Source organism: Hippichthys cyanospilos, chromosome 13, assembly GCF_059441005.1.
Source record: "Hippichthys cyanospilos isolate Australia breed blue-spotted pipefish chromosome 13, RoL_Hcya_1.0, whole genome shotgun sequence".
NCBI lineage: Eukaryota > Metazoa > Chordata > Actinopteri > Syngnathiformes > Syngnathidae > Hippichthys > Hippichthys cyanospilos.
In genome coordinates this window covers 9,295,672-9,322,221 of record NC_142381.1, presented here as the reverse complement: position 1 = coordinate 9,322,221, position 26,550 = coordinate 9,295,672, and the positions used below count along the sequence as shown (strand labels likewise).

The 26,550-nt window shown below is 40.2% G+C and overlaps 2 protein-coding genes across 3 annotated transcripts in view; one reads left to right on the top strand and one right to left on the bottom strand.

Moving 5' to 3' along the window:
• The window catches only part of spock1 (SPARC (osteonectin), cwcv and kazal like domains proteoglycan 1), a 69,134-nt gene extending 63,147 nt beyond the window's left edge, over window positions 1-5,987 (top strand). For both annotated transcript variants that reach the window (XM_088432013.1, XM_088432012.1), the window contains 3 exons: window positions 556-618; window positions 2,267-2,404; window positions 4,780-5,987. In XM_088432013.1, coding sequence (XP_088288139.1) covers window positions 556-618; window positions 2,267-2,404; window positions 4,780-4,967 — 389 coding nt within the window. In that variant the 3' untranslated portion in view covers window positions 4,968-5,987. The remainder of the gene's footprint in view (window positions 1-555; window positions 619-2,266; window positions 2,405-4,779) is intronic.
• Window positions 5,988-10,436: 4,449 nt separating this feature from the next.
• On the bottom strand, window positions 10,437-26,212 carry bicc2 (bicaudal C homolog 2). Its single transcript, XM_088430892.1, has 19 exons — window positions 25,928-26,212; window positions 22,071-22,117; window positions 21,701-21,770; window positions 21,466-21,545; window positions 21,232-21,393; window positions 21,091-21,144; window positions 20,031-20,246; window positions 19,689-19,940; window positions 18,451-18,582; window positions 18,121-18,310; window positions 17,819-17,952; window positions 17,543-17,751; window positions 16,973-17,078; window positions 16,620-16,659; window positions 13,866-14,023; window positions 12,122-12,317; window positions 11,851-12,014; window positions 11,682-11,781; window positions 10,437-11,610 (listed from the first exon to the last, which is right to left on the bottom strand). The coding sequence occupies exons 1-19, from the start codon at window positions 26,187-26,189 to the stop codon at window positions 11,480-11,482; spliced, it is 2,703 nt and encodes a 900-aa protein (XP_088287018.1). The 5' UTR covers window positions 26,190-26,212; the 3' UTR covers window positions 10,437-11,479.
• Between the last annotated feature and the right edge of the window lie 338 nt (window positions 26,213-26,550).

Below are 26,550 nucleotides of genomic sequence, written 5' to 3'. Positions count from 1 at the left end.
CAATAATGTAATGTCAAAATCTACCGCAGTTAAAAGTCATTGCAGACTAGTCAATTCTCACACAATGATCGTACCGCTGAATTGAAGTCACAAAATGCTCAGTCTGCATTTCACTTTACATCAATGCAAACTTCTTGTGATGTTGCCCAGGCACCTTTATTGCAGAGCCAGCAAAAAATATTTGGCGGATTTCTCTTCTCTGTCTGAGGCATAAATGGAATGCAGAAAATGCAAAACATTTTGACTTCCTTACAAAAAGTATTATAATGTTTGCTTAATAGCTGACTAACCGCTACTAACATTAGCATTCAATTAATTAAAATGTCAACGAGTCACACCCGCTCTTCATTAGCGGTCGATAGAGTTAAATTGCTCAAAATGAAACTCACAGCTACTTCGCATTGCTCACACTCTCTGACTCATGGCGAGATCATTAAATCAAAATAAAATGTCACAGTCGCACTCGAATAATCTGTCAGTCGTGCGAGAATTTAGAAGAAAAAAAAGTCATGTGATGATTGCAAAAAAAAAGTTAATGAGCTTCTTTGTGCTTAGGTTTGCCTTGCCAAGCTGAGAAGAGCAAGATCCAGAATCCAAGTCGAAGGAAGACCCTCGTAGGTCAGTTTAAATCATAGCTATCTGATACGGTACATTGTACGCTCACATAAAGCATTGTTTAAAACACAAAGTTCCTTTGGAACGTGTGGATTTTTTTTTTTTTTTAATTTAGGGGATGCATTTTCACAAAACCAGGCTTAGACTATGCTGGGTGATAAGTTTTGAGTTATTGACAAAAATACGAATTTTCCACAAATTTGGGGATTTCCACAAAAACATCCTCCTTAAGGCCTCAAGTTTTGGGGTTTTTTTTCCCACAGCATCCAAGATGCTCAAATTGTAATCAAAGTGTTAAAAATCCGGGATTAGTAGCCAGTGCCCACCACTGAAAGACGAAGATGCTAAAACTTTAAAAGTCTTTATCTTCATCAATTTTTGTGCTAGCGCTGTGCTAGCGGCCCCAAAAATGAACCTTTAGGGGGCGGAAGTAGAAGCTAGGGTAGGACACTATAAACGTTGCATCTTTAAATAACGTATCTACTGAAAAATCCGCTCATGTAAACAGTTTTCAAATGACAGAAACTAAAATGGCCAGTTGTCTAATGTTGAGCTATTTTTTTATTCCCCTAAATGTGTCTGGGTTGGGAGCACAGAGAAAACAATGAATCATCAATACAGCTCAGCACTATAAATAGGTAGAATGCAAGAATGCACACTAGTCGGTGTTTGCAAAATTATCTTCAAAACATCACCTAGCGACTACAACATGAGCACAAAACCACGCAAAATATCTGCAGAATGGATTAATGAACATAGCACAACCCACATACTGTAATGGAGTTTTATTGCTTTAATCACTGAGAATATAGGGAGAGCAATGCAAACATTTCATGAATATGTAAATTGCAAAGAAATATGTATTGTTAATCCTCAACAGAAATTGATTTGGAAGGAGTTAGTTAGTCATATACTTTAGCCCCATTGTTTGTGCCTGAGTGTTTTTTTAAATGGATTTTTTTTACAAGTCCCGCTATGTCACGTGATCTAACAATCCCTCCTTCCCGATCGACCGGTTGACCACAATCAACGCATTCAGCACAACTGATGTAAGGGTCACGATTTTTTTGTTTTGTATTTGGGTCATTTCAGCGCATGGTGACGATTGTGTGGTCCTGGCTTCTGCCACAGCGGTCTTTCAAAGGCAAAATATGTTAACTTGGGTTGACACAAATTACACCCTTTGCTATTTGGGATCCCTGCAGTCTAGCACGTCTAACGTTCATTATCCTTTTTGAGGCTTCTTTTACTATCAGGCAGGCGAGAGTAGATGCGGTGATGCTAGTGCTTCCATTTTTGTCGGGTTTCCTACTAAATTCTCCTGAGAACATGTTTCATTTAGTGCCATCTGTCCCAGCTGCACACATTGCTAACAACACAGTTTGAAAAATGAGTCTGGCCTAGTGTTTGCTTTGTGTCTTTGTGCTTATGTGCGAAGTGTGTGCCTTATTGAACCTGACTGCTTGCCTTTAAGCAGGATGTATGACTGTTGTCCTGTAATCCTCTCAGCAGTAATTGCTCGGCGATCTCCCTCTGTGAATAAAAGAGCTTTGACATCTATCAGATGGTCTCTTTCTGCACTTTTTCTCCAAATGGCCTTTCTCTTGTGTGTCCCTGAATCAGCCCCATATATTCTCTGCTCTACCTGCAGGTTCCTATATTCCTCGCTGTACTGAGGAGGGCTACTTTAAACCGACCCAATGTCACGGCAGCACCGGACAATGTTGGTGTGTCGACAAGTATGGTAACGAGATCGCCGGCTCCAGAAAGCAGGGCAACCCAAACTGCGGTAAGACGTTCACACTCACGCGCACGCGTGTACTCTAAAGATACACAAGGCTTTGCGTTGTGTTGTTATTTCAGTCTGTTTCTCACAGTAAGCAGATTCTTACAAAATGACTGCAGTGTTTTCATTCCTCTAACTTTGTGCTGTTTCTGATAAAATGGATTCAAAAATAGTCTTTATCCGCAACCCCAACTTTCTTCTTTCATTGTCATGCATCAGCAATTGTTTCGGCAAGTGATAATATAACAGATCCATGGGTCAGACATGTGTCAGATTGTGTCTATTTCTGATATTCTGCTCACGGATGCAGCTTTGAGAAAACACCACCGCTGTGCAAGTCAAGTAGGAGAATTTGTCACACTTGTCAGCAAAGTGCAAATGTCAACATTTTCCATTCGGTTAATATGAATAAGCAGCTGCGCCCAAACAACGGTCATGCATGCACTTACGTTTACAATAAATCAGGAAAAAAAAATATAAAATTTAGTATTAATGCAACAAAACACATACAATCTATCATAGTTTTGATTGACTGGTACATCCCCAGACTGTGAGTTTGCATAAAAGAAAGTCACATACCTTCTAGGCAGGGGTGCCTAGACTTTTTTGCCCCGAGATTTACTTTTCCAGCAGCCCACCTTCCGCGATCTACCGGCTTGGCGGAATCTTTGTACGGAGCTATTTGTTGATATCTCAATAACCAGTGATGTAAAAATACCAAAATATATTAAATTAATATCTCCTCCTTCACAGTGATAATGTTAAACAATGTTAACGTTATATTACAGATTACAGTAGATACCATGATTGAAAATGCCCATCGGGGTCGTGGCACTCTCGTATTCAGATTTGTCCAACTGCGTTTTTTTTTTTCATCGACTACAATAGACACACCTGACCTAGGAGCTGTTCAGCATCAGCATCTTGCTTTCGACTGCCAGAACACAAAAACACACACAAAAAATTGATTGAGATGAAGGACCACGACTTCACCTTGCATTAAACTAATGGGTAGCGGTGCAGTTTCTTTCATCTCGGTGGCACGAGCTCGTTTGAGCACAATATACAAGTGTCAGCCGCAGTGCACTTACTGTAAACCCGGGCGGTAAAAAAAAGGCTTTTTTAAATCGGGCTTGGAAAAACATGTTTGTGTACAATTCTGGGGGTGTCATGTAATCAGTCTCATTCTACACCTTGGGTGCGCAGGATTAAATGTTGGCTCAAAAACATATTCAACATCAAAACGTGTCGAGCAGACTGTTTTGGAACAGCTGCAGCTCTGCTAGGGCTGGCAGCTTGAGTGTTCTTTTGTGTGTTTTTCAAAAATGTTGACAGTTCTCCTGGTTTACTTAAATTTATAATATAATGGCGTACAAGTCAAAAGATCTCACACATTACAAAACCTATTATTCGCTGTGGACGTTAAAAACCTCTGACTTTCAAGCAGACTTTCGACAAAGTGCCTTATAATGAGGTGCGTCTCATGTGTGGATGTCGAAATGAAGAAGGTTTAACTCGGTTCCTATACATATTTATTTACCTTTGTGACCAATATCCCTTTGTATCCTATAAGCTAATGTGTCCTATATATACAGAATTACTCTTGGTCACATGAATGTGTGGTAGGACAGTGAAAAAAATGCCCATTCCAGCCAAAGCTGTTGCAAACTCAGAGCAGAAAAAAATGGAAAGCAAAATAAGCACAACAGTTAACCATGGTTTATTAAGAGGAATACATCACAGACCCATCAAAATGAGAAGGGGACATTCTAATGCAGAGAAACTGTATAAAAACATGTTCTTATCACATGCATACAATTTACAACTTTCACTTCTGTGGCAAGGCTTAACCCCTATCCTCCTCTTGTAACAGAGTTTCACTGTTTCTGGAATAAACATCAGTGTCATCATTGATTTGATGACAACATCTGCGAAGGCCAACTTCAGATTAAAGTTCTTTTCCGACTATTGCATTTTCATCCAGGTTTTATTAGATGTCTTTGTTTTGAAGTTGGCCATTCAACACGCACATTGGCATGTGACGTGATGTTGCATCTTCCTTGCTAGCGCCTATCATATCAACAAACGTATGAATGCGGTCACATCCCTGTATGTATTAATTCAAACATACTGTGGAGTTTGGGGTCGCAGTTTAACCCTGTTCATTTTCTAATGTGTATTACTGTTTTGTGGCACTCAATAAATGACTGAATTTCCTTTCCCTAATTACAAGTGTTTGAAAAAAATGATTTAAAAGTTGAAATATCATACAGCGTAGTGAAGGAGCAAACAAAGAACTGCAATTGGATATGCTTCTATTCAATTTTGTTCGGTACGATTCCATGGCAGGCGTTTATTGTTGGCCGAATTTGTTTTAGATGAGGACCAAGAGACATCGGGAGATTTCGGCAGCGGCGGTGCAGTCATCCTCCTCGACGACCAAGAGGAAGAAGCCTCTCAGGGCCGGCAGAAGAAGAGACGGGGGCGAATCCACCCCCGGGAAATCACAGAAGACGACGACGACGAGGAAGACGACAAGGATGACGAGATCGGCTATGTTTGGTAGCTCCGCCCCATTCGCTTCTGCCGCTGTCCTCGGCCAAAAGGAAAAAGTCCAGCACAGATTTGAAGCCATTCCAGCGTCTCTTCCGGTGGCCGTGACAGCAGTTCATCTTTTAGCTGAACTCACCCCCGTAAACTCCGTCCATCATCTGAGTCTCTCACGCCGGTAGCCCCTCATTGTTTCTTTTGCAAAAGTTTGCCTCGGTACAAAGAGGAAACAGAAATACACTTATATTTTCAGAGTCACTCGTTAAGGATCAAGGTCAAGCCTCCTTCTTTTTAGCTCCTGCCTGCAAACGTGCAATTATTAACATCTTCAAACATGAACAAACATTTTTCTTAACGGCTTCGCTTTTTCTCGTCTGTTTGCCCCAAATACAAAAGCCAATAACTTGGGATGTAAATATGGACAGAAGTGTAGATTATTACATTATTCTTCCATTTTGTCCATGTTCAACGACGTTCCTGCAAATCCACAAATTCCGAGACGGCTCCCCCATTCTCTCTCTCGATTTCACGGAAGATTGTAAATTATTTAACTGTTGATCTTGAATGTCCCAGAATGGCCAGGTAGCAATGAGATTTAATGATGTGTTGTCGTCGTTGTTGCATGTTTCTCATCGTGTTCCTGTAAAAGAGAGATTTACCTGGCTTGGCTCAAAACAGAACGTGACGCCTGTTTGGCTGCTACAATACTATGTTGCTATGTTGATGCTGTCTAGTGTCTTTTTTGGTTCTTCTCCCAATCTCAGGAGGTAGGAAGTTGCATTGCAGAGCGACAGCAGTGGACGCAAGCATAGTGTCATGACAGCTATTTGTTATTTTGCCGGTAGGTGAGCTAGGGCTGCTGAGACTGTGCATGGACACTAAGAAATGTGCTGCCCCTGAGCTGGGAGGACTTAAGATTTCGTGGGAGCAGAGGAGAGGTTGTGTTCTGCCTCCCAACGCCATGTCAACCAAGTGAACTTTTCTTTGTAAGTTTGACGATTTAAGTAAAGTTGCACTGGGTGTCTTTTGAACCTTACTGGTCTGTCTGTGTCTGTGTTGTCATTGAAAAATTACGAAAAAAGTATGCCTTAGAATGATTTATGTACCGTGGAGCTCCTAGATACGAACGCTTGTGTACACAAAATATTCACTTTACAAGTCAAAATTCGGCCAATTTTTTGCTTCCTAATATGAGAAAAAAAAATCATTAAACGAGCGATAACTCGCATGCTCCAAAAGTAAACATTTAACGCGCCATATCCTTGCACCATTATTCTGCTCTCCCATTTGTCAGAATCCCTCACATTATTGTCCTGCTCTCCTATTGGCTGTGCTGTACAGCACAGCTCACTAGTGCACAACCTTTTCGTCATCATTCAGTGAGACCAGCATCATTATTTGTGACCTTGTGAGTGCACGAGCCAAAGACACCACAGGCAAAGAGAGATTGCAGCAAGTAGGCCTACCTCTAGATTTCAAGGCTTCTCCTGGGTGCTTCGATAAATGTAAAAAGGCTTGCATTCATTCTGTGGTACGACATCGGGAAGCTGCCAGCACGAACGTGCTAACACTCAACACTTCCCATAAAGATTCATGAGTTTTATTATCATATGCATCAAGTGATACCACACAATGAAATTCTAATTCTGTTCACTTCCCCGAGCAGACGACATTCCATAATCGAGCAAATAATAAGGTAGGCAATTAAAAAAAAATAAGGGCAATAAGGGCCACTAATAGATTAATAGACTTACATTCTGAGCATATTCTGAGTCGATTGAGTTGAAGAAACTGTATACATATGAGGAAGATTGTGCAAAATCTCATGTAGTGTAAAATATTATTTAGCAGCTATCCTGCACTGTGCAGGGTTTGTAAGGTGCATGTGTGCATGCGGTAAAGTGACTAGTTATGAGGCACATTAGTACATGAGGGTTTTGTTCAGGAAATAAAGCGCTAAAAGAGAGATTTCCGGCGACGTGGGTGCAAACGCCTGGGTAGCGAGGTGCTTTTTTGTGGAGCAGGTTAACCTCACTTTTTTAATTAAAGTTCAAATGGAAATAAAGTTACTCATTTGAATTAAAGCCAATTCAAATACAATGTTATGGCTGATCTCAAAGAAGCTTCAAAGAGTCCATCTTATTTCTCCTTAGGTATGCTCATATAGTGCATAGAACTGGCACCCCATTCCACAGAGTCTGTTTTTTCATATAGCAAAGTGATAATAGAAAGAGGAGCAAGTTTTACTTTCTTCTCCTCACGTGAAAACAAAAGATGATATGAGGTTATAATTAAAATAGAATAAGTTTTATAGGGAGGAGAACTGCAAAGCCCCAAAAATTATAGAAGCCCAATGGGCGTGATAAAGATCGCTAAATGGGACAGTTGGTAACACTGTTTTGAAAAATCCCACTCCAAAATGTTAATGTTTTTACTATCTCTGCTAATTTAACATCTAAACGTGATTGAAAGAGATAGAATTGGTTATTTTCTTTTCCTCCCAAAGTGTAATTTCAGCTACAAAAAGATGTGTTCATCACAGACTGAGTGCTCACTTTCAACTGTTATGTTCTCATTATGTCCCTCAGCTCTCCCATTTTCACTTCCATCAGTTATCCTTAGGGCACTCTTTTCCCCTGTTTCACCCCTTTTATTTGTTACCTTTAGTTTTTGCCAAAAAGACTCTCTAGCGGAGAGTTTTCTAGCGAGGAGTGTCACGTAGATATAATAAATGCTATGCATGTGGTGTAGCGTTAAACAATATAAAAAAGGTGATTGTGAGACAAGTATATTTTATTACAGTATATGTTTTAAGTTCTGCTGCAGGGATGTTTGAACTACCCCCACCAAGGGAAGTATATGAACATATTTTAGAAACACTTGGGCCCATTTCATAGTTTTTGTATTGCATTGTTATGGTTATGTTTTATTACGCAGGCCATCCCAGTGTACAGAGCAATTTGACCATGCATCCATTTCCTTTTCCCATTTCATTCAATTTCATCCCTCGGCCATTAACTTGGCTCTGTTTTAAATAATACAAATCCCACTGTGTTTGTGATTTAAGTGCTAACTTTGTATTTCTACTCTTAGCCGCGCTGCAGGTCATGTTTATTGTTTTTTTTTTTTTTTTTTTTAAATCTACTTTGCTTTAAACTACTGCCTGCTGCGTGTGAAAAAGATGCGGAGGAGGACTGCAGCCTGATCACTATGGGGAAGTTCCATTCATATTCCTTTGTTGTCATGCCACAGAGCATCATACAGACTAATGACTGGAGATGTCTCTCAAGCAGCTTTCCGCCTCGCTGGTAAAATGTCAGGATTCCTTTTTCTGGCAGTCGTCATCGTGACTTTTTGTTCTTTGTGCTGCTTAGATGTGGCATCTGTCAGTACTTTATGTAGGACACGTTTATGACTCACTTTAATAATGTCAATCCAGATTACAAAGCATCGCGATAACCGAAAAAACAATGCTTCAAATTTTGTCCGCAAATAGGAATCAGTTGTCTTCAAACTCATTTACATACCTCACTGGCCTGTGAATGTGTTTGTTTTTTTCTTGCAGCATCTGCCCTCGTTTGTCTTGTGGCTCACTAAAAATTGTCCCTGCTGAATTTGAATCGTAGACGAGAGTTACCATGGACAAATTCACAGAGCACATACAGTAAAAGCAAACACCTCACACTTATTCCATTTCCATTTAACCTAACATGCCTGTTTTTTGCAAACATGCCTCTTTTAGACAGCTGGGTAATTCCAACACAAGCTCTGAGGTGAGGTTTAAATGCATCTTTAGATGCCACCTTTACTGTGTGTTACTTGTGATTGTGAAACTGTTCCAACAAAGCGGCCCCCACTAGCATCCGCTTTCATCACAACTCTTGTTTACTTTGTGTAAAAGGGCAAACGCAATCACATATTCTTCATCCTTTTGCAAAAAATGACCAATACTGGAGCTTACTGGGTCAGCTGTGTGTGTTCTTTTTGTGTCTCTGTCTGTTTACCACCTGTGAGCAGAATAAGAGGAGGAACATGATGAATGTGTTAAAGGACCCATATTATAATATTTTCAAAAACTTTCCACGGTCAAATTTTTTAATCTAAACTTATTTGGCACGTTGGTGATTTAATTTCCTATACCAACATTTCAGGTACTGACATTTCTAACCATGAAGTGAAACATCTCATGGCTGCCACGCCTCCTTCATGACATTTTTCGAAACCTGACCAGTGACCACCCGCGACAAAGCATATAAACCTCACTGTAGGAAGCAATGGGCAAAATACAGTGTACATTTTTTGTTGGTGTTTTTTGGGTTGTTTCAACCCATCAATTCATTTTCTATAGCTGCTTCTCCCTACTAGGGTCACTGGTGGTTATCCCAGCCAGCTTTGAGCGTGGGCAGGGGACACCCTGGACTGGTAACCAGCCAATCGCAGGGCGCACAGAGACAAACAACCCATAACACCAAAGAGCGATTTGGCACGGCCAATACACCTACCGTGAATGACCCACCGCGCCGCCTAAATTCGTATCACAAAGCATCACTGTATTCTCAGTATGACTTGGCCCTGAGACTTAATGGCCACTTTCCCAACTGTGCTGCAGTTACTTGCATTTAACGCCCACGCTGGCTGTGTAATCAAAGACCGACTGCGACCTGCGACCACTTGGGGAGAGCAATTAGCTACCTAGCAGAATTCAAAGTGGCGAGCGCTCCAGTGGCCCGACGACCAGATTGGAGGTTCGCCACTCTGAAACCTCCCAAAGTAATTGGCATAGACGTCGTAATGAGTGGGGATGATCCCTCGCTAATCTGCCACAGCCCACCACTTCTACTCACGGCCCCTTTCATGCTTAACCTGCTCGGAGCATGTGAACCCTGCCGTGCCGGTTCTGTGAATCATTTGCATCCAAGCGTTAACATTCCCCTCCCTCATTTGGAAGTGCTCACACTGTTTTCATTTAACGGTCTGCCAGACAGTCAGCTCCCGCATGACAGCATCAAATTGTGGAGGGGCTCCTCGGTAAATGAATTGCACAGGAAATGACTCATAGGCAGTTGATGATAAATTCAATTGAAAGTGTCAAATGAGGCTACCAAATTAAAAGGAGCGTCACACCTATAATTGTACTTTCAATTTTTCTTATCTATTTGTTGAGAATGCATTTGCTACCATCAGCTCCTCCTCCCATGCCTGGAGCTATAATTCTATGGTAAGTGCTCATAAAAGTTATTCATGCAACGCAAATATGGCGTTCTAAACACAAAGTGACACCAGTGCCCTCTGGTGGAAATGGTCAGTTTCTTCGTAACTGAAACGGGGCTGAAAGTAACGACACATTACAGGGTGACAGAACTGACAGAACTTTTTTTTAAAGAAAATAGTCAAGTTTGGTGGAGGACTCAAACTTATATACAGCTCTGTTTAATTTTATATTCTGTCGGAACCCCTCTTTTTGCCAAGTGCAAATACAATGATCAACTGTCAACATTTTATTTAGTATCACAATACAGAGTAGATTTGTTTCCTAGATCTATTTACATTTGCATAAAAGTAACGATTTTTTTTGCATAAAAGTAGTGGTTAATGAAGTGAAAACATATTTCATTTTGCAAAGAAAAAAAGCACATAGCTTGTAAACTCATAAAAGAACTATCATAAATGTAATGTTTCACTTTCTTTTTCTTTTTTTTCTTGGAGAGAGAACACCTCCTTGTCTTGATTTGTATGAAAAGCTTTGGATTTTTGCTGTGGATGCAAGGCACACATGACTACACTAAAAAAAAATCACTTGTTAAAAATGACTCAAATTGGGTCGAAAAGAAGACCGACCCAATTTTTGGGTTATCCATTTAATACCCAAAAGGTTGGGTCGAATAAATAATCCTCACAAAAAAATGTTTTGTTTTGTTTTGTTTTTTTTTTTAAAAAAACGCTGTTGGTTTAATTATTTAACCAGTTTTTTTTTTTTGGGGGGGGGGTTTTCACCTCACTTTTAGGGTATATTTAAGGTGGTTCAAAAACAACCTTTTTTTTTAAATGGAAAACAATTTTTGGAAGATTATTTTCCGAGTTATTAATCGGACCCAAGATTTTGAGCTTAACAAATAACCCAACAAGTGGAGTCAAATGTTTTTGGGGGGTGGCTATTTAATTAACCCCAAAAATTTGGTCAAATAAATAAACCAAAAAGTTATTCATTTAGGGCAAAGAAATTAGAGTGAACGAATAAACCAACCATGTTTGGGACAAAACAAAAAAATTTTGTTTGTTATTTTGTATGAAATAGATATTGTTGGCGGTTACATGAATAACCCAAAAATTTAGGTTAAATAAACAACCTCGAAAGGTGGGTAAAATGAATAACCCAAAAAAGTAGAGGCCATCCATCTTGGACCTAAATGTTTAAGAGTGCTGATGGTATTTTTTTTTTCATTGTTGTTATTTCTGATTAAAGTAAAACATGTCTGACAGAGCTTGATTTCCACAATTGACCAAGTCAAAGTGGGTTAAAAGCTTTTTTCACCAGCGATTACTCAGGGCAGCGACTTCCATGTCCGCAATGCGTGGCAGTCTACCGCTGGCCCCGCCCTCCAGGTATTCCGACTTCACGCTGGATGTGTCTGAGGGCCTCCTCTTGCTCTTGTTTAGGTCTGGATAAGAAGATTAGATTTTTATTCTGACGATGGGCAAACCTCTATGAAGAAAGCAAGTATGACATTACCGGAGATGGCCAACAGCATCTTGCGTCTGGCTCCAAACGTGGACACGCCCACTTCTTTTAGGTCATCATCAGACAGCGTGAGGAAAGTCTGATAGTCAATCTAAATGAAGAAGTTTATTGTCGTTCGAAACAATCCCTTGTATTGTTTTTACCATTGTATTGTTTGTACCTCTTGTTGCTCCAAAACATCAATGTACTTCATCAACCCCAGTTGATTGAGGAGCTCTGGCAGGTCATCCATCATCTGGGGGGAGGGGCTACGCTGGCTGCAGGTGGATGCCCTCCTTGATGAGCACATGTCGTCAAAGTAGTTGCAACTCGCGAAGCCCTCCGCTGTAGGCGTCAGAGGGTTTTAAGCCAAACCTTAATAGCTGTCTTTTGTCATAGCATACATACATACATGCAGTACATGATTAAAAGAGGGACTGGACAGTACTCACAGGGTTTGTCATTGTTGGTTCTGTTGGATGTGAACATGGGGAAGTGTGAAGGGGAAGAGAATGAGGTCGGTGGTGGGGAGGATGGAGAAGAAGAAGAGGAGGAGGAAGACGAGGAGGCTGGCTGAGATCCGCGTCTCTCCCTCCAGTTGTCTGAATTGCTCCCATTCGATGCTGCCCCACTCTGATTGGCCCATGACTGTAATGGGACATTTCATTCAATCATCTTAAGTAATATAGTTTCGACTTTTATATGGTGTGATTTTTTTTTAAATGTACAATATAGTCTGTGTCTTGGCAGGGATACAAAGAATTAGCTAAAAATTTTAATCATTGTCTAAGGCATAGTAATAATGCATTAAAATGATCAATCAATTTCGTTGTATTAAATACAGTAAGAAAAAGTAACCAAATACATTTTTTAAAACTAAATAATATTATTGGAGGAGTAGTTTGGATCCAAAAACGCCCAAAACCTCGAAGTGGAAAAGTGGAACGTATCCATCCATCCATCCATCCATCCATTTTTGAAATGTTTAGCTTCACTATAGTCGCAGCGTGCTTGTGCCTATCCCAGCAGTCTTTGGGCAGCAAGTGGGGTAAACCCTGAACTGGTTGCCAGTCAATGGCAGGACACACAGAGAACAAGAACAAGCATTGGAAACTAGACCAAAAAAAAAACCCACAAAACATTATAACCACTGCGAGGATCAGGAACTAGACCTGGAAAAGGACTTAGAACTCAGAAAGTAGACTCAAACCTAAACTAATTCGACTCAGAAAGAACCTTCGGGAAACATTTTGACAAAAACTAGATGGAGAAAAAGTAGAAAATCTATAAACATGAAAATCCAATATACCATGGCAAGCATCAGAAAATGGACTTTTAAAACAAGAGTTGAAATTTAGAAAGTAGAAATTAGACTCCGAAAATTGTATTCAGATGGAAACGGAATACAGCTTGACATGACATCTTGCAAGCTTGACCTGACGTTCTGACAATGTGCCATAAGCTTAAATATTCACACATCAATTTTCTATGAGATATTAAGCCAAACTATAGACCTGAATGGCAACTGATACGTCAAGGAGCAAACAGGTTACAACAGTTAATACAAGTCCAAATGTGACAACGATGATGGTCTTAGATAAAAACGACAAAAACTGACAAATGCACGACCATAACAATTGCATAACAGCCAGTATCACAACAATGGTGCACAGTTTGAGCATTTATAATAGCAATACTTCCTCATACCACTAGAAGGAGCTTGTGCGCAACTTGCTTTTTAGACAGTAAACTACAGACGAATGGCTCAAGTCGATATTCAGAATCGTTGCCATTGGATCACTGCCTTGTACTAAGAATAAAATACATATTAGTGCCATGGCGTGAGGCAATTCCCTGCTGGCTGCCACCACTGCTTTAGAATAAAAGGCAGAATGGCTTTCATCAAACACCAGTGAGTCAGCTAATCTGTCTATTTGAGGGTTTTTTAACGAGGTGGAAGCACTCAAGTAAGCAGGATGATGTGACTGGTTGTGCTGACCAAAGCAAAGCAATCAAGGCACAAGTAATTGAGCATTCAAACTCCCTTTGTTCATCATGGAGCCAGATAGCAAACAGTTGAAGGGACACCACAATATAAAATATCGCAAGGGAGCTTTAAAAACAGTACTTAGCATCATTTGTTGCAAAGAATAGTCCAAGCCATTTGTGTCGAGATTGATAATTGCTGATTTGTACCTGGCTGCCGCTTGTGCTCAAGTAGGGTTTGTAGCTGCGACGGCTCACGTTCCGCAGCTCTTTCACAGCCTCTGCTGGCATAGACTTGGAAAATCCGAGACCGCTCCAAGTGTCCGTTGGGGTCCGGACTTCAGTGACAACTGGCTTTCTCTGCATCGCTGGAAGATGACAGCACAGGAGTAACTATTAAGCAGTCTGTGTGGGGAAAAGTATTTGCGCAGAATATATTTTTTGTAGTCAACTTGTGGAAATATCATTCTTAGCTAGGTACTGTACCACAAGTGATGTGCATGCACCCTCTAGTAGTAACATAACTGAAGGTTCAAATAAAATAAAATAGTATTCGATATACTTTGTAACACTTTTTTGAACTTAAAAAAAAAAAAAAAAACTTGCTTCCCGTTGGCTTTCATGTAACTATACAAGACGCACACTGCCAAGGAAGAGACAACAACTTCACACCAATTACATGCTGTGGAGGGAAGCTTCAAAATAAACACATCAAATAATTCATTTACATCAATGCAAAGGCCGTAGTACACTTTTATTTTGAAGTTGGCCTTTGCGGCGGTGGTTGCTACCAGATCGTTTTACTTCTCCTTGCAACTCGCGTTTTTATTGCCATCACATCCATCCCTTCCAACATCAACAAACTGCCATGACAGAAAAGTCAATTTATGCATCAACTAGATAAATGAAAAAAAAATGTGGAGTGTGTACTAAAATCAATAAATGCTGACATGTATCAAGAAGAATGATATTTTAATGATATTTTTGTTGATTAGAATAAATGGTCCATCAAGTCCCTTGATTTTACAATACCTAATCAAATAGCATGGCTTCTTACTTTTCTGATAACGTTTTTTTTTTCTCTGTACAATTGAAAGGAGAGCAGTGTGTTCTCCTACAAAGATATTTATCATTCCCTAATTTATTATATTGTTTTCATGTTGTTTTGTTTTGTTCACGTAGGACCTGTTGTCAACTCAGTCCTGATTAACTTGTCAGACTTTGGCTTGCGGCAAAGCACTGTCTAGGGATTTTTTTTCTCCTCCGCAGTAGAAGCTCTAAGCAAGTTAATAAAAAAGGGAAACTGTTTTGTGTGCAGTGGTTGTCTTTGTGCCAAGTAAACAAATCTAGCAATGTATATGTATTTAACTTTAGAACTTAAGTACATTTCAGTCAATTTTGTTTTACCCATGTGCAGAAGTTGACGAAAGTCTTTACACAAGTATCAGTCCTTCTATTAAGTGCACAAAGGTGTGAGTACTTTTGCCATCTCTTTCCAACAAGCAGCTTGGAGCTAGGCTGAGTCAATATGAAGTTGCTGAAAGAGAAATCAATAAAATAGCATTTGATGGGCAGCTCTAAAAAGCTGTGGGAGCCTAGTCGTGGGAAAACAAGTCAATGCAGTCTGTCCATCATTGTAGAGGTTCCAACTGCCAAAATTCGCAGATCGGACAAGGTGGATTCAGGTGTTAAATAATTCATCAGGAACAGTACTTCTTGTTGCCAGTGTGTGGCATATTTAATCAAGCTGATATTGTTGAAATTGAGACGCACAGCAGAAGAACAAGCATCACCAGGCACGGATATACAAAGCAAGTGTGTCAAACCTGGAACAGTAAACAACCACGAGTGTGTACTTTCATGTAGTTGAGTTTAAATGACAAGAAGGCAGATGGCTCATTCAAACAGTGAATTCATAATGCCATACATAATAAAACAAGACTGAGGAATGTTTGGCCTATTTCACTGCAGAGCTCCCCTGTATTAGGCTTCAGGGGTGAAATTACTTTTATGTTTTACTAACCTAAAAATGAATGCTAGGCAGTTTACAATACGACCAATGCCTAATCAAATAAATAGGATCCTGTCCATTCTAATGCTTGGTATGTCGCAGAATACAAATAAAGAATAAACCTGCCTTTAACCTGCCAATTCATTATACAGTAACATTTATGACAAAAAAACATTCAAATTAGTCTCCTTCAAACAGGCATTAAAACACTGAACGAGAATAATATTCAGAGCCATAGTATGCAGGTTTATTTCATTTTCATCAATCATTTACAGACCTATGCAGAACGCTGTGCGTGACATTACAGTCCTGTGCGAAGAACGTTAATTTCGTTTTTCTCTTGACTGTCGAGAATGAGACAAGACCAACACGCTATATGGTATATCAAATCACTCCTTTTACAAATCATGCAATTCCCCATTGACCAGTAATGATCAAAAATCCGTGAGTCCGCTCTGTCTGGGACACAAGACCCAGTGAAAATGCCTTTGATTCCAAGATGAGACTAAACTTCAAGAGTGGTCTCAAACTTGGTCTTGAGACCCAACATTAATCTCAAGAACTATTTAACTACATTCGAGAGGTTTTGGGTGTGGAATTCTTTCATAAATGACCCAAATCCAACATTAAAAGTCCAAAGTTATTGAGACAGCAGGCCATTACACAACTAGTATGTACAAAAAGGAAACAAACTAATCAGTATCTTTCCCTCTCTTTCTGCTATTATACCTTCAATCATTTTGGAAAGACAAGTTTGTTGGCTGGGAGCTGCTCTCCAAATTGCCTGATTCATTAATTAATTGATTAAGTGGTCTGTCTTTATGGTGCATGCGCAGTACACGGTAGGTCACAGATCAATGAATATAAGATCAGCTTTGCTCTGCACTCTTGGCTTTGCACCAGAAGCCACAATGTAAGACAAGAAGAGGAATTAAACATTTAGAGGCACTAACCTCTGTTCGCCAGCAGTTTCTTCTTTTCATAGTCATAAACCTACAGAGCACAAACAGGATATAAAATAGGTAAATAATGCATGGGATTGAAAATCTTTTCCACCCATTCGGAAAGGAAGCAGGTTGAACCTAATTTATATCACAGATTGCAATACTTAAAACACTGACTGCATAGTGGGAAGCCTGTTAATATTTTTGAGTAACTTTGGAGTATGAGGTATTTGCATGAGACCCCAGAAATCGTCAATAATGAGCTAAATGTGGTCGATGACATTTGTACTCAAGATCTAATTTGAAAAGCTGTCATGTACATTAGAATTATGAAAAGAAAATGTTTGTGTGTTCTCTTGCACCTCCGATTCAGATACGTCAGCGTAAACATCCCGGGACAGCATCACGTCTCTCCTGAGGCTGTTCCTCTGCTCTATCCTCCCTCGCTCCATTTCGGCATTCAGCATCCTTGTGCAGTGAGGAGATAACACACATGTGCAAGGATTAACTTGGGTGGTTGGGTGGAAGCAAAGAAGGCAACCCTATGCACACACGATACAACAAAACCGACTATATAGGAAATTACAACAGCAGTATTTGTCCTCAGTTTAATGGTGGCAGCTGTTCTGTGTTTTATATATTTTTTTAAATTAAAAATGTTGTGTAGAAATGCTATCCTGCTAGTCATGGGATTTCTGTGGCAACTCTTGAGCTTTCCCGCAAAAAGAGGTTTTATGTTCATTGTCCTTACAAAAATGTTCACACCCTTATAAGTCAGATAAGGTTGTTTTCGGAAATAACCACTGTAAATTTCAAAATGTAAGCCGCAACTTTCTTTCTCATGATTTGAGCCCTGGAAAGAAATTGGATTCTTTAAATGGTCCTTAGGTGCGGCTGTGAGTCTCTCTACTCTCGCCTGCCTTGACACTCACCTGCATGTAAAGGCCTGCCCTGTAGAGTGGCGTCTGGCTTGGTTGAAAACTTTATTGATTTCTGGACCCTGTAAACTCCCCCTGCGAGCCATCAGTGTCACCCTGGGCCCGCTGGGGATGTTCATCGCATCCTCCGATGATACGAGTTTCACCATGTCCTTAGAGCTCTCATCATCCGATTGGCCAGATTGGTCATCATTTTCTAGGATCTAAACAGAAATGATATTTTAAATGTATGCGTGTTCTTTTCTTCAGGTCATAAAAGGTATTAAACACCTTCTCCAACGGACGACTGTCTGATCCTTTTAATCCCGCCCTCCCTTCCTCAGTGGGAGGTGGTAGCCCAGGTGGAGGTGTTGGTCGAGCCTTTGTACCACTGAGAACCTCTGGAATAGGAGCTGGAATGGGGCCTAGTCAACATTAGGGAACATGTATTTTAAAATGGCATTTAATTGGGAAGTCAATCTGCAGAAAGTGAACTAAATACAAACAAAAGATGGATGACAAAATCCCAAGTTATACAAAACTTCTTATTTCGAATTGTCCTGAAATAAACTTTCCTCTGTGCGTGAGCTTACCATGTTCCGAGAGACGCAGCTGCTGCAGTAACATGTTGAGCCAATAGCTGGTCAACTCATTACCGGCCAGTACAGGGTCAGGGGGCACCTTGGTTACCTTGGTGGAGTCACAAGAATCCAAGCCCAACAACAGCCGACGGGCCTCATAAAGACACTGGATGTTTCTTTCAAGACCTTTCACCACCACTGACTGCAATAAATACAAAAATAAACCACGATCTAAGCATATGAGGGGAATAAAAGTAAAGCAGAATATAAAACTTTGTTGATAATCATGCATGGCAACACAAGGAAAACATGCACAATTAAACAAGTTTAATGTTGCTATACCTTGTTGGTCTGCTTCACTTTGGGCTTGACACTAATGAAGACTCCAAGGTTTTGCATCATCTGAGCTAGAGCACAGGGATCTGCCTCCGCGTCTTCCCGCATGTCAAACATCAAGCACACAGGGAGACAGTCCTAGGTTTACATAATGAAAACCACAGACGCAAATATGTTATTATTCATTTATTTATTTATCGGAATTTTGGGTGACATTTGTATTGGACTTAATACACTGTAGGTTTACAATGATGTTGCGCCAGGTATATTGTTCTTTTTTAGGCTTTTCTGTATATGATATAGTATTTCTGTCACTCTTTGTCACACCCTCAAGTGTCTGGAGAAAGCAAAAACATGAAGCAGAAAATACAGTTTATCTAAAATTCCTCCTGAAGCATTGGTGCCGCTGGTACATTCTCCTTGCTTGGTTGAATCCTCCACCAGTGTATCCAAGAATTTCAAAGATTATTTGTTTTGTTTTGTTTTGTTTTATGATTGTGGGACCATATTTTTGTCTCACAGTGTGCTACACAATAGTGTTGAGCACATAGAAAGGATACAACACAAAACAGAACAATAAAACTAGTCTGTTTATGATTGTCTCAAAATGGGACATTTTTTAGAGGTGACAGATAAATTAACACCATACACAGTTTTCCTTTTCATATACCATTACTTATAAACCAAACTAGACTTTTCCTGCAGGCTTATTTTCGCCGTAGTGAATTTCAGTGCAAGGCAAATGCATTAAATTTGTATTATGCAACAGGGGGATTTTTCCTTGTATGAGGAAGTAAGAATGAGGGAAAGGCTTTCAATGGATGGATTTTTTTTCACACTGGGGGATTGTTTTGCACATGCAATTTTCGTTGGAGAGGAGGTTTACTATAATAGTCTCACATGTGAATTATTTAATAATGACATTGATTGTGCGGCTGCGTAATCCCACAAACACATTTTGGGGATTTCCTACATTAAAACGTTGTACAGTAGCTAGTAAATGAAACATTGCTGTTTACTTGGCCGACTCAATGCAAAATCTCCCCTTGACCACACCCAATGAAGGGACCCTAACACAAGTGTGTGATTTTCGGTTTAAGTACTATACATTTAAGCATCAGCAGTTAGCCATTTGGCATTAAGTTGAATGTGGCTGTCCCGGTCATGTTTTGTTGTTTGTCACAACTTATATTTGACTGCTGACTTTTTTTCTTTCTTTTTACAGATAGCCACAGGAATCTTACCATGAGCTGCTGCCGGGCCAGAACAACACCATCCGGGCTGCCCTGGATAACGAGTGAGGGGAGGTTCTGCGGTGCGTTAAGGTCGGGTAGAATGATCTGGGTCTGTGTGTGGTGCATGACGCTCAGGAAGTGAGCTCCGTTCTGCCCCAGCAAGAAGAGATGCTGCTGCGAGGTCACATCAAGCTGGCTGGTCACAACGCTCCCTGTCACGTCTGACCCCAGGAGCAGCTCCATCAGAACACAGGTCGCCTTCTACCATGTAATAAATGGGAAGGAACACGTTGCTGTGGTTACAGCTCTTATGTGTTAGTTGATGCTCCCCAAACCACGCGCCACGCTGACCTTGACTGCGCCGGCGTTGCCCTGCAGGCCCCACACGGTGCAGCAGCTTCCAAAGAAGGCGGGCTGCGCCTGAGGCTGCGGAGGCACCGCTCTGAAGCTCACGCTGACCCCTAACGTTTGCACCACCTGCTGGATGAGGGGTGAGCCGGCGTCTGGCAGGGGCTGAGGGCCCAGGGTGACCGGGAGGTCAAAAGTCAAAGTCAGTGGCTGCAGATCCTAGCATGTAAAACAAGAAAGGATATAAACGAAAAGGAAAAAGATTAAAAGGATGAAGTGATGTTGGAAAAGGACACTGTTGAAAAACCTGTTGCCTATTACCTGTTGCCACACAGCGTACTCACCTCCACTGAATACCTAATAGTGGTATTATTCTAATGATCTGTGAATCTTGACTGATATCCTGACTGGAAAAAAGTATTTTGAAACAAATAAAAGTCAGTCCACAAGTTTATTTAGTCAAATCATAAATAGACCTTGAGGTCAGTTTCCAGCAAGGTCTCAGAAGCACTAACCTAAATTCAAACTCCAAATGCTTACATTTGCACCATAATGTAGCAGGAATTCATTTCCAGGAGTCATATCTTCTCTCTTATCTCTCAATTGAAATGTTTCCAGAGCATCGCTCCTTAAAATATTGGAGGCGACCTGAACGTTAATATCATCTATGAAAAAGCGTGTCAATTGTCTTAAACATGCATCGAGGTGATACAAAAATAACTGATTACAGTGGAACACGGTTAAACTGAACCTACTTTTTTTAATGCAGGCAAGTGGTCTGCCATTTACAATTACTAATGTAAAAATGTATTTTCAACAATATTTTTCAAATAAACCCTGCTCTCATGAATGTGTGTTTTTTTTTCATTTTTTTGTTTGTTTTTTTTACACATTTCCCTGTTATTACATTAAAAAAATTGAAAACAAACAAATATGGCCCATTTTTGCAAAATGATTGGACACCCCTGTTGATACTGTTGACTGTTATATGTTGGTATTGAGGGATGGCTTAAGTAGGATACGATTCCACTAAAGGCCCAAGTGAATGGAGTAGACCACTCACTCTTATCCCCCTTCTTGCTTCTTCCACTCCCTCGATGGGTCCAGCAATCGACACCTGACAATAACAAGGGGAAAACCAGTTTTTTTCTTTTATAAAGGTCATTGTGTTTTTATATTGCTCCCTGTGGTTCCATACTCATACCTGGTTGCTTTTCTCCCCTGCAGCATTGTGACGGTTAGAATCAGGGAAGTGGATGTGACAGGAAGTGACTTCCATCACCTTCTTGATGTTTCCGCCCCCTTTGCCGATCACATGGGAATGTTCCGTGTAGGCCACGTCCATTTTGAGAGTCACCTTGTTTACCTGAGGATTTGAATAGAATCAAAACTTCTTTACTCTATGCCACTAATGTGCAGGTAAAATTACATCCAATACCCTAGTTTCGAGAACTTCTAGAATCTTCTTTTTGGCTTCCAAAACATTGGCTTTCTTCCCTTCCACTTTCACGTGGGGGTCTGCAAGAGGTAACAACTCAGTCTGATAGCATCACATAAGATAGTGCATTCTAGTTTCACTGCGAAAAGATCGATAGGAGAATACAACAAAAAGGAGCTAATTATAGGATGTGAGTAACATCAACAGGATGTGAGTAACATCAACAGCGCGCCACCTTTTTTTGACTTGGCTCCAATCTTCAATTTGGAAGGCCACTTCACCTGAGTGTCAGTTTCTTTCATCACCTGTGAAAGCCAAAACAATGGAAAGTGAAAGATAACTGTGAAGAGGGAGGAAGCCATCTGTCATCAGAGGCCTCCAGAATATATGGGGCATGTACAGATTCTAAGAATACAAAGGCTCATTTGCATTTCAAAGATTGGAATCATTACACCTAGGAAACCTGTTATCACAGCTTTTGTCATAGACATGCACCAATCTGTCAGCCATAAGTGCTAAGTAAACTTTATGGACTGATCATAGCAATGAGTCAGAAACAGCTTTCTCTTCTTAATTATATGTTTGAAGTTTGGTGTTTGCCTTACTTTTTCAAAAAACTCCTCGCCTGTTATAGCATCTCCAGCCCTTGGAGCTGTAACAAACACAGTTAAAATAAACACAAATAAAATTAATGAAAGATTTAAATTATTATAAATAGCTAAGCAAAAGCAAAGGATTCAGCCAAAGACGCAACAGTATAATCCCGTAAAGAAATCAACACTTTTTATAATGTGCAAGTACTGCAATGACTCAAGAAAAAAGATGGTCCGTTGTATCACTAGCACATTTTAGCTGTTTTTATTAAGTCACACAACTGCACTGAACAACCGAAAACTATTTGTCAATTGAACATAGTTGTTATTCTTAGATATCGTACATACAGGCATTACAACCGTGGTACTCATCCTTTTATACCTACTATGAATATTTATTTTTGCCAAGTACCGCCTAGCTGGCACAAAGAATTTTGTGAAATGAAAAAAAAGATGAGTGGTGTACCCTTCGTGTCTGATTTATTAAACATTGGAACTGCAAGTTCATTTGTATTGTCATCACTGGGTGTATTTTATTCAGCAACTCCAGACGATACCTGATGGAACATTATCTTTTGTATTTTTTTGGCTCATCTGCTGGGAACTTTTATCACAAATGCCGACGCGCATTTGTATAAAACAACAAAATAAAGATATCTGATATTTTGCAAATGGGCAACTATGACAAAATTTAGCACGAGCTTGCTTAATGTTCCAATTAATTTGCAATTATTTGAATGGAAAGCTGCACAGTTCCTGTCACAGCATGAAAAAGCATTAAATTATATATACAGTATTTGCTGATAACTGTAGAAAGCCTGTGAAACTGATGTATCTCCTGAATCGACTTCATCCCTGTTTAAGAACCACTGCTTTACAGTGTACATTATGTTCATATATGAAGTCATCTGGACAGTGGAGATGAGCCTGACCTCAACTCAATTCTACTGACTTGAGGAAGCAGTCTGGAAATTCTGAGGAGGACTCTCCTATCTCTGGGGCTAAAGTCACTGATGTGATCAAAAAAACTCCTTGGTGGCAAGAATCCTTGGGGTTCCTAAAGGTATCGTAGGGCTGTTCTTGTTGATACACCTACAACATCACCAAGACTCCATGTTGAGCCACTAAAAGGGAAAGAAAAGTGACTTAAGTACTTTTTGGAAATTTTGAGATATTTTTCCCCTTTTTCTGTTTTTTTTTTTCTCATTCATTCTACCAGGCTCCAAATAACCACATTCTTTGTGTGATCAGCTTTTCAAACAGTGACATCTTTTAAATGTTGATGTTAGCTTAGCAACTGCCACAAAAGAAAGTAGAAATTGCTTGGAACATAAACAATTTTAAAAGGCCAAAGCTACACTGTGACATTTACAGGGTCGGGGGGTAGCGCATTGGCTGACTTCAACCAAGCCCCCACCACCCACAATCACTAGGGCAACCCTGACTAGAGCTAAGGAATGGGGGAGCAAATAGTATAGGGTGGAAAGAGAAGGTGACAAAGATTTGGGGGGGCCGCCACAAATTAACTTGGAAATGGCGAATGACGTTGATGACATTTAGTGACGCAAAGACGTCCCACTTGAGTGCAAAAATTGGACTATAAATACAAAACGGAGATGTCGTATTGGTTAGGAAGACCCACTCAAGCAGACAAGCACAGTAGCACCTCATCCTTAAACGGAGTCAAATCTGATGAGATACAATATTTACCGCCTGAGTGGGGCTGCTCAAACACCATAAAGTATCACAGCAGAATTCATTAAAGCCACGGAGTGTCGATGTCAACAGATCTGTACTTAAGTACAGATCAGATACAGTAAACATACTGTACTGATTCAAATCATGTTCTCAAAGAGGAAGTCGAGTCCACGTCTTATTTTAGATTTTTTACAATATATTCTATATCGGCCTAAACCTGTGCTTCTCAATTATATTTTGCAAAGCCACCCCATAGAAAAGAGAAAACGTTTTGCGCCCTCCCACTCGCACCACTAATTATAAATGACATCATTATCTAGAAATGGTGTAATACACCTAAAATTGTAACCATTTTAACATTGACAAAAGAAAAAAAACTGTATAAATCAAAATTCAACATCTCTTAATGACTTTTTAAAAGTGTTTATAGAGGTTACAGCTTAGTCTAAACAGAAAAAATAACCAAGTGCATTAAAGTGCCTGAGATTTAAAAAAAAAAAAAAAAAAAGATACCAATCCTTATTTTACTAAACAGAGCCTTTTCGCTGGGGTCATCTAGGTCTCCCCAACCGGGGGGGCTGTCTCACTATTTGAGGACTGATCTAAACACATTAAATATTTTGTGTGTGGAATATGAATTATTCAGGCAAATCCACTTGTTCCCAGCCATCTCAAGGGACTCTTATTTTTGCACTTGCTGTCGACCTAAAGTGACATCACTGTTGCGATAGCCTCAGGTAACAACCAATCCATACTCACCTGTTTTCTGAGTGTGGTGTCATGTGACGCCCACAAGCTCGGCACTGTGATGCCGCTTTCACTAAATTGTAAATCTAAAAAGTCAAATGCATTTTGACTGTCACTTAGAAAAACTTTGGTATTTGTACAGTACTTGCTCACTTCCCACCACTGCATATGTGAATTGGTGACACAATGAGTGTCCAAAGTGATACATTCATCATAAAGCTGCCAGTCTGAGATAAGTAACGGCGGCAGTTACAGTACCTCCCCTTTTCAGACAGGCATGATAATTGCAAGAAGACTTATGAATGCATCACACATAACGTGTCATCAATCATTCATGTTGATGCGTGAGTTCACTGCATGGATGTTGAAGTTGAAGGCCACATAGTACAGAATTTCGACTGGCCATCATAAAAACAAATAATCACATTATTTTAACACTCAGGGCTTGTTTGATTTGAGGACACTTTTTACTTGTTTATGGCAATTTTTGAAAAAGCAAAGCACAGACAGTTTGAAATGTTGCATTTTAAACTCATTTTGCTAAATAAAGTTTTTAACTAACATCAGTTCTCTTCATTAGTGTGAAACATCCCCTATTTTTAATTTAACGCCATGAGCTGTTAATTTAATTAATTCTGTTTCTATGACCACACTCATCACTCCAAAGTATCTCAAACGATTGTTGAATGACTGTACTTGCTAATAATCCCATAAAGCCTCCCAAATAAGACAACAAAAATGTCTGTAATATGTGTTAAAGCACTCTTGAATATTACGCTTTATAAAAACATACAACAACGACATAATGAAATAAAATTAAAAGAAAAATTATACGTTCTTGCTTGAATTGAGTGGCTATTGTACTGCTCATTCTAGTATGTGGGCCCTGGTCACTTTAGGGCAGCATAACAGACATATGAATATAAAGAGACATAAAGATATAATTGATGACCGTTGTCACAAATGAATAGGCTGCAGTATTAGTAATCATTATTAGCCAAAGATTATAAAAATACTCCTTTGAGGATAATTATATCTGTCTAAATGTGTCGCGTCACCCTTTGTGTACAACCATGATCAATCCCATTATTATGTGTTATTATAAAGCTAGTTATGTTATTCGATTAAATACAGCACACAGTATGTATTTCATTTTGTTTTAAGTTTAGTTTGACGGTGAATTTCAACTGTTTGTGGCATCAAACATCTTGAAGCCTCTTGAAGAAAAACTCACTATCTGCCAAACAGCACCATGTTGTGATGTGAACTGTGTTGGGTTCACTGTCAATTTTTACTTGCACGTCAAAGCAAAAAAATCGACCAGAGAATCAGGCCAGCTAAAACATTTCAAAAAGCAAGGAGGACACTGCTGGCCTGAGTATTGTATCGCCCAAAGGGTTCAAGAGTTGTGTGTGTTGACTCACCATACAACATAGATTCCAACTTTTTCCTATTGATCCTGAACCTCTCTTCCACCCACTCGGTATCCACACACTGACCTCCAGCATTTTCCTGCCCTGGTGCTGTTTCTTCCTCCTCTTCCTCATCCTCTCTATCACAACAGGCCTCGCTGGGCTCAGGCTTTGCTGCTGAGTCGGGTTCTATACTAGTTTCCAGGTCAGGCTCTGGTGGTGCTATGGCATCCTGGGCAGGAGAGCTCTCCTCGGGGCTGGTGGTGTTGGCCATAGCAGGACTGAAGCCCTCGTCCGTGTGCGTGTATGCGCGCGTGTGTGTATGTGACCAAGGAGACGAGAGGAGCAGGAGGAAAGAAAAAGGGGGAGCGAGTGACACCCGCCTTGAGACCCCCGCCCCCCGGGTTCATAAATTTAACCTCTCTCTTTCTCCGAGCAGTGTGAGGCCCAACAATGCACTGGCTGGCATGTGTAATAGAGGGCAGTTGGTCAGCACAAGTCATATCATCTCTCGCCGAGGGGATCCAAACACACACTACAACAATCTTATAAATCCTCAGTAATCTCTATGTCGGTGTTCCACAAGTCAGGGCTGTGCTGAGATTCAGATCTCGTATCACGCAAACACACAAAAG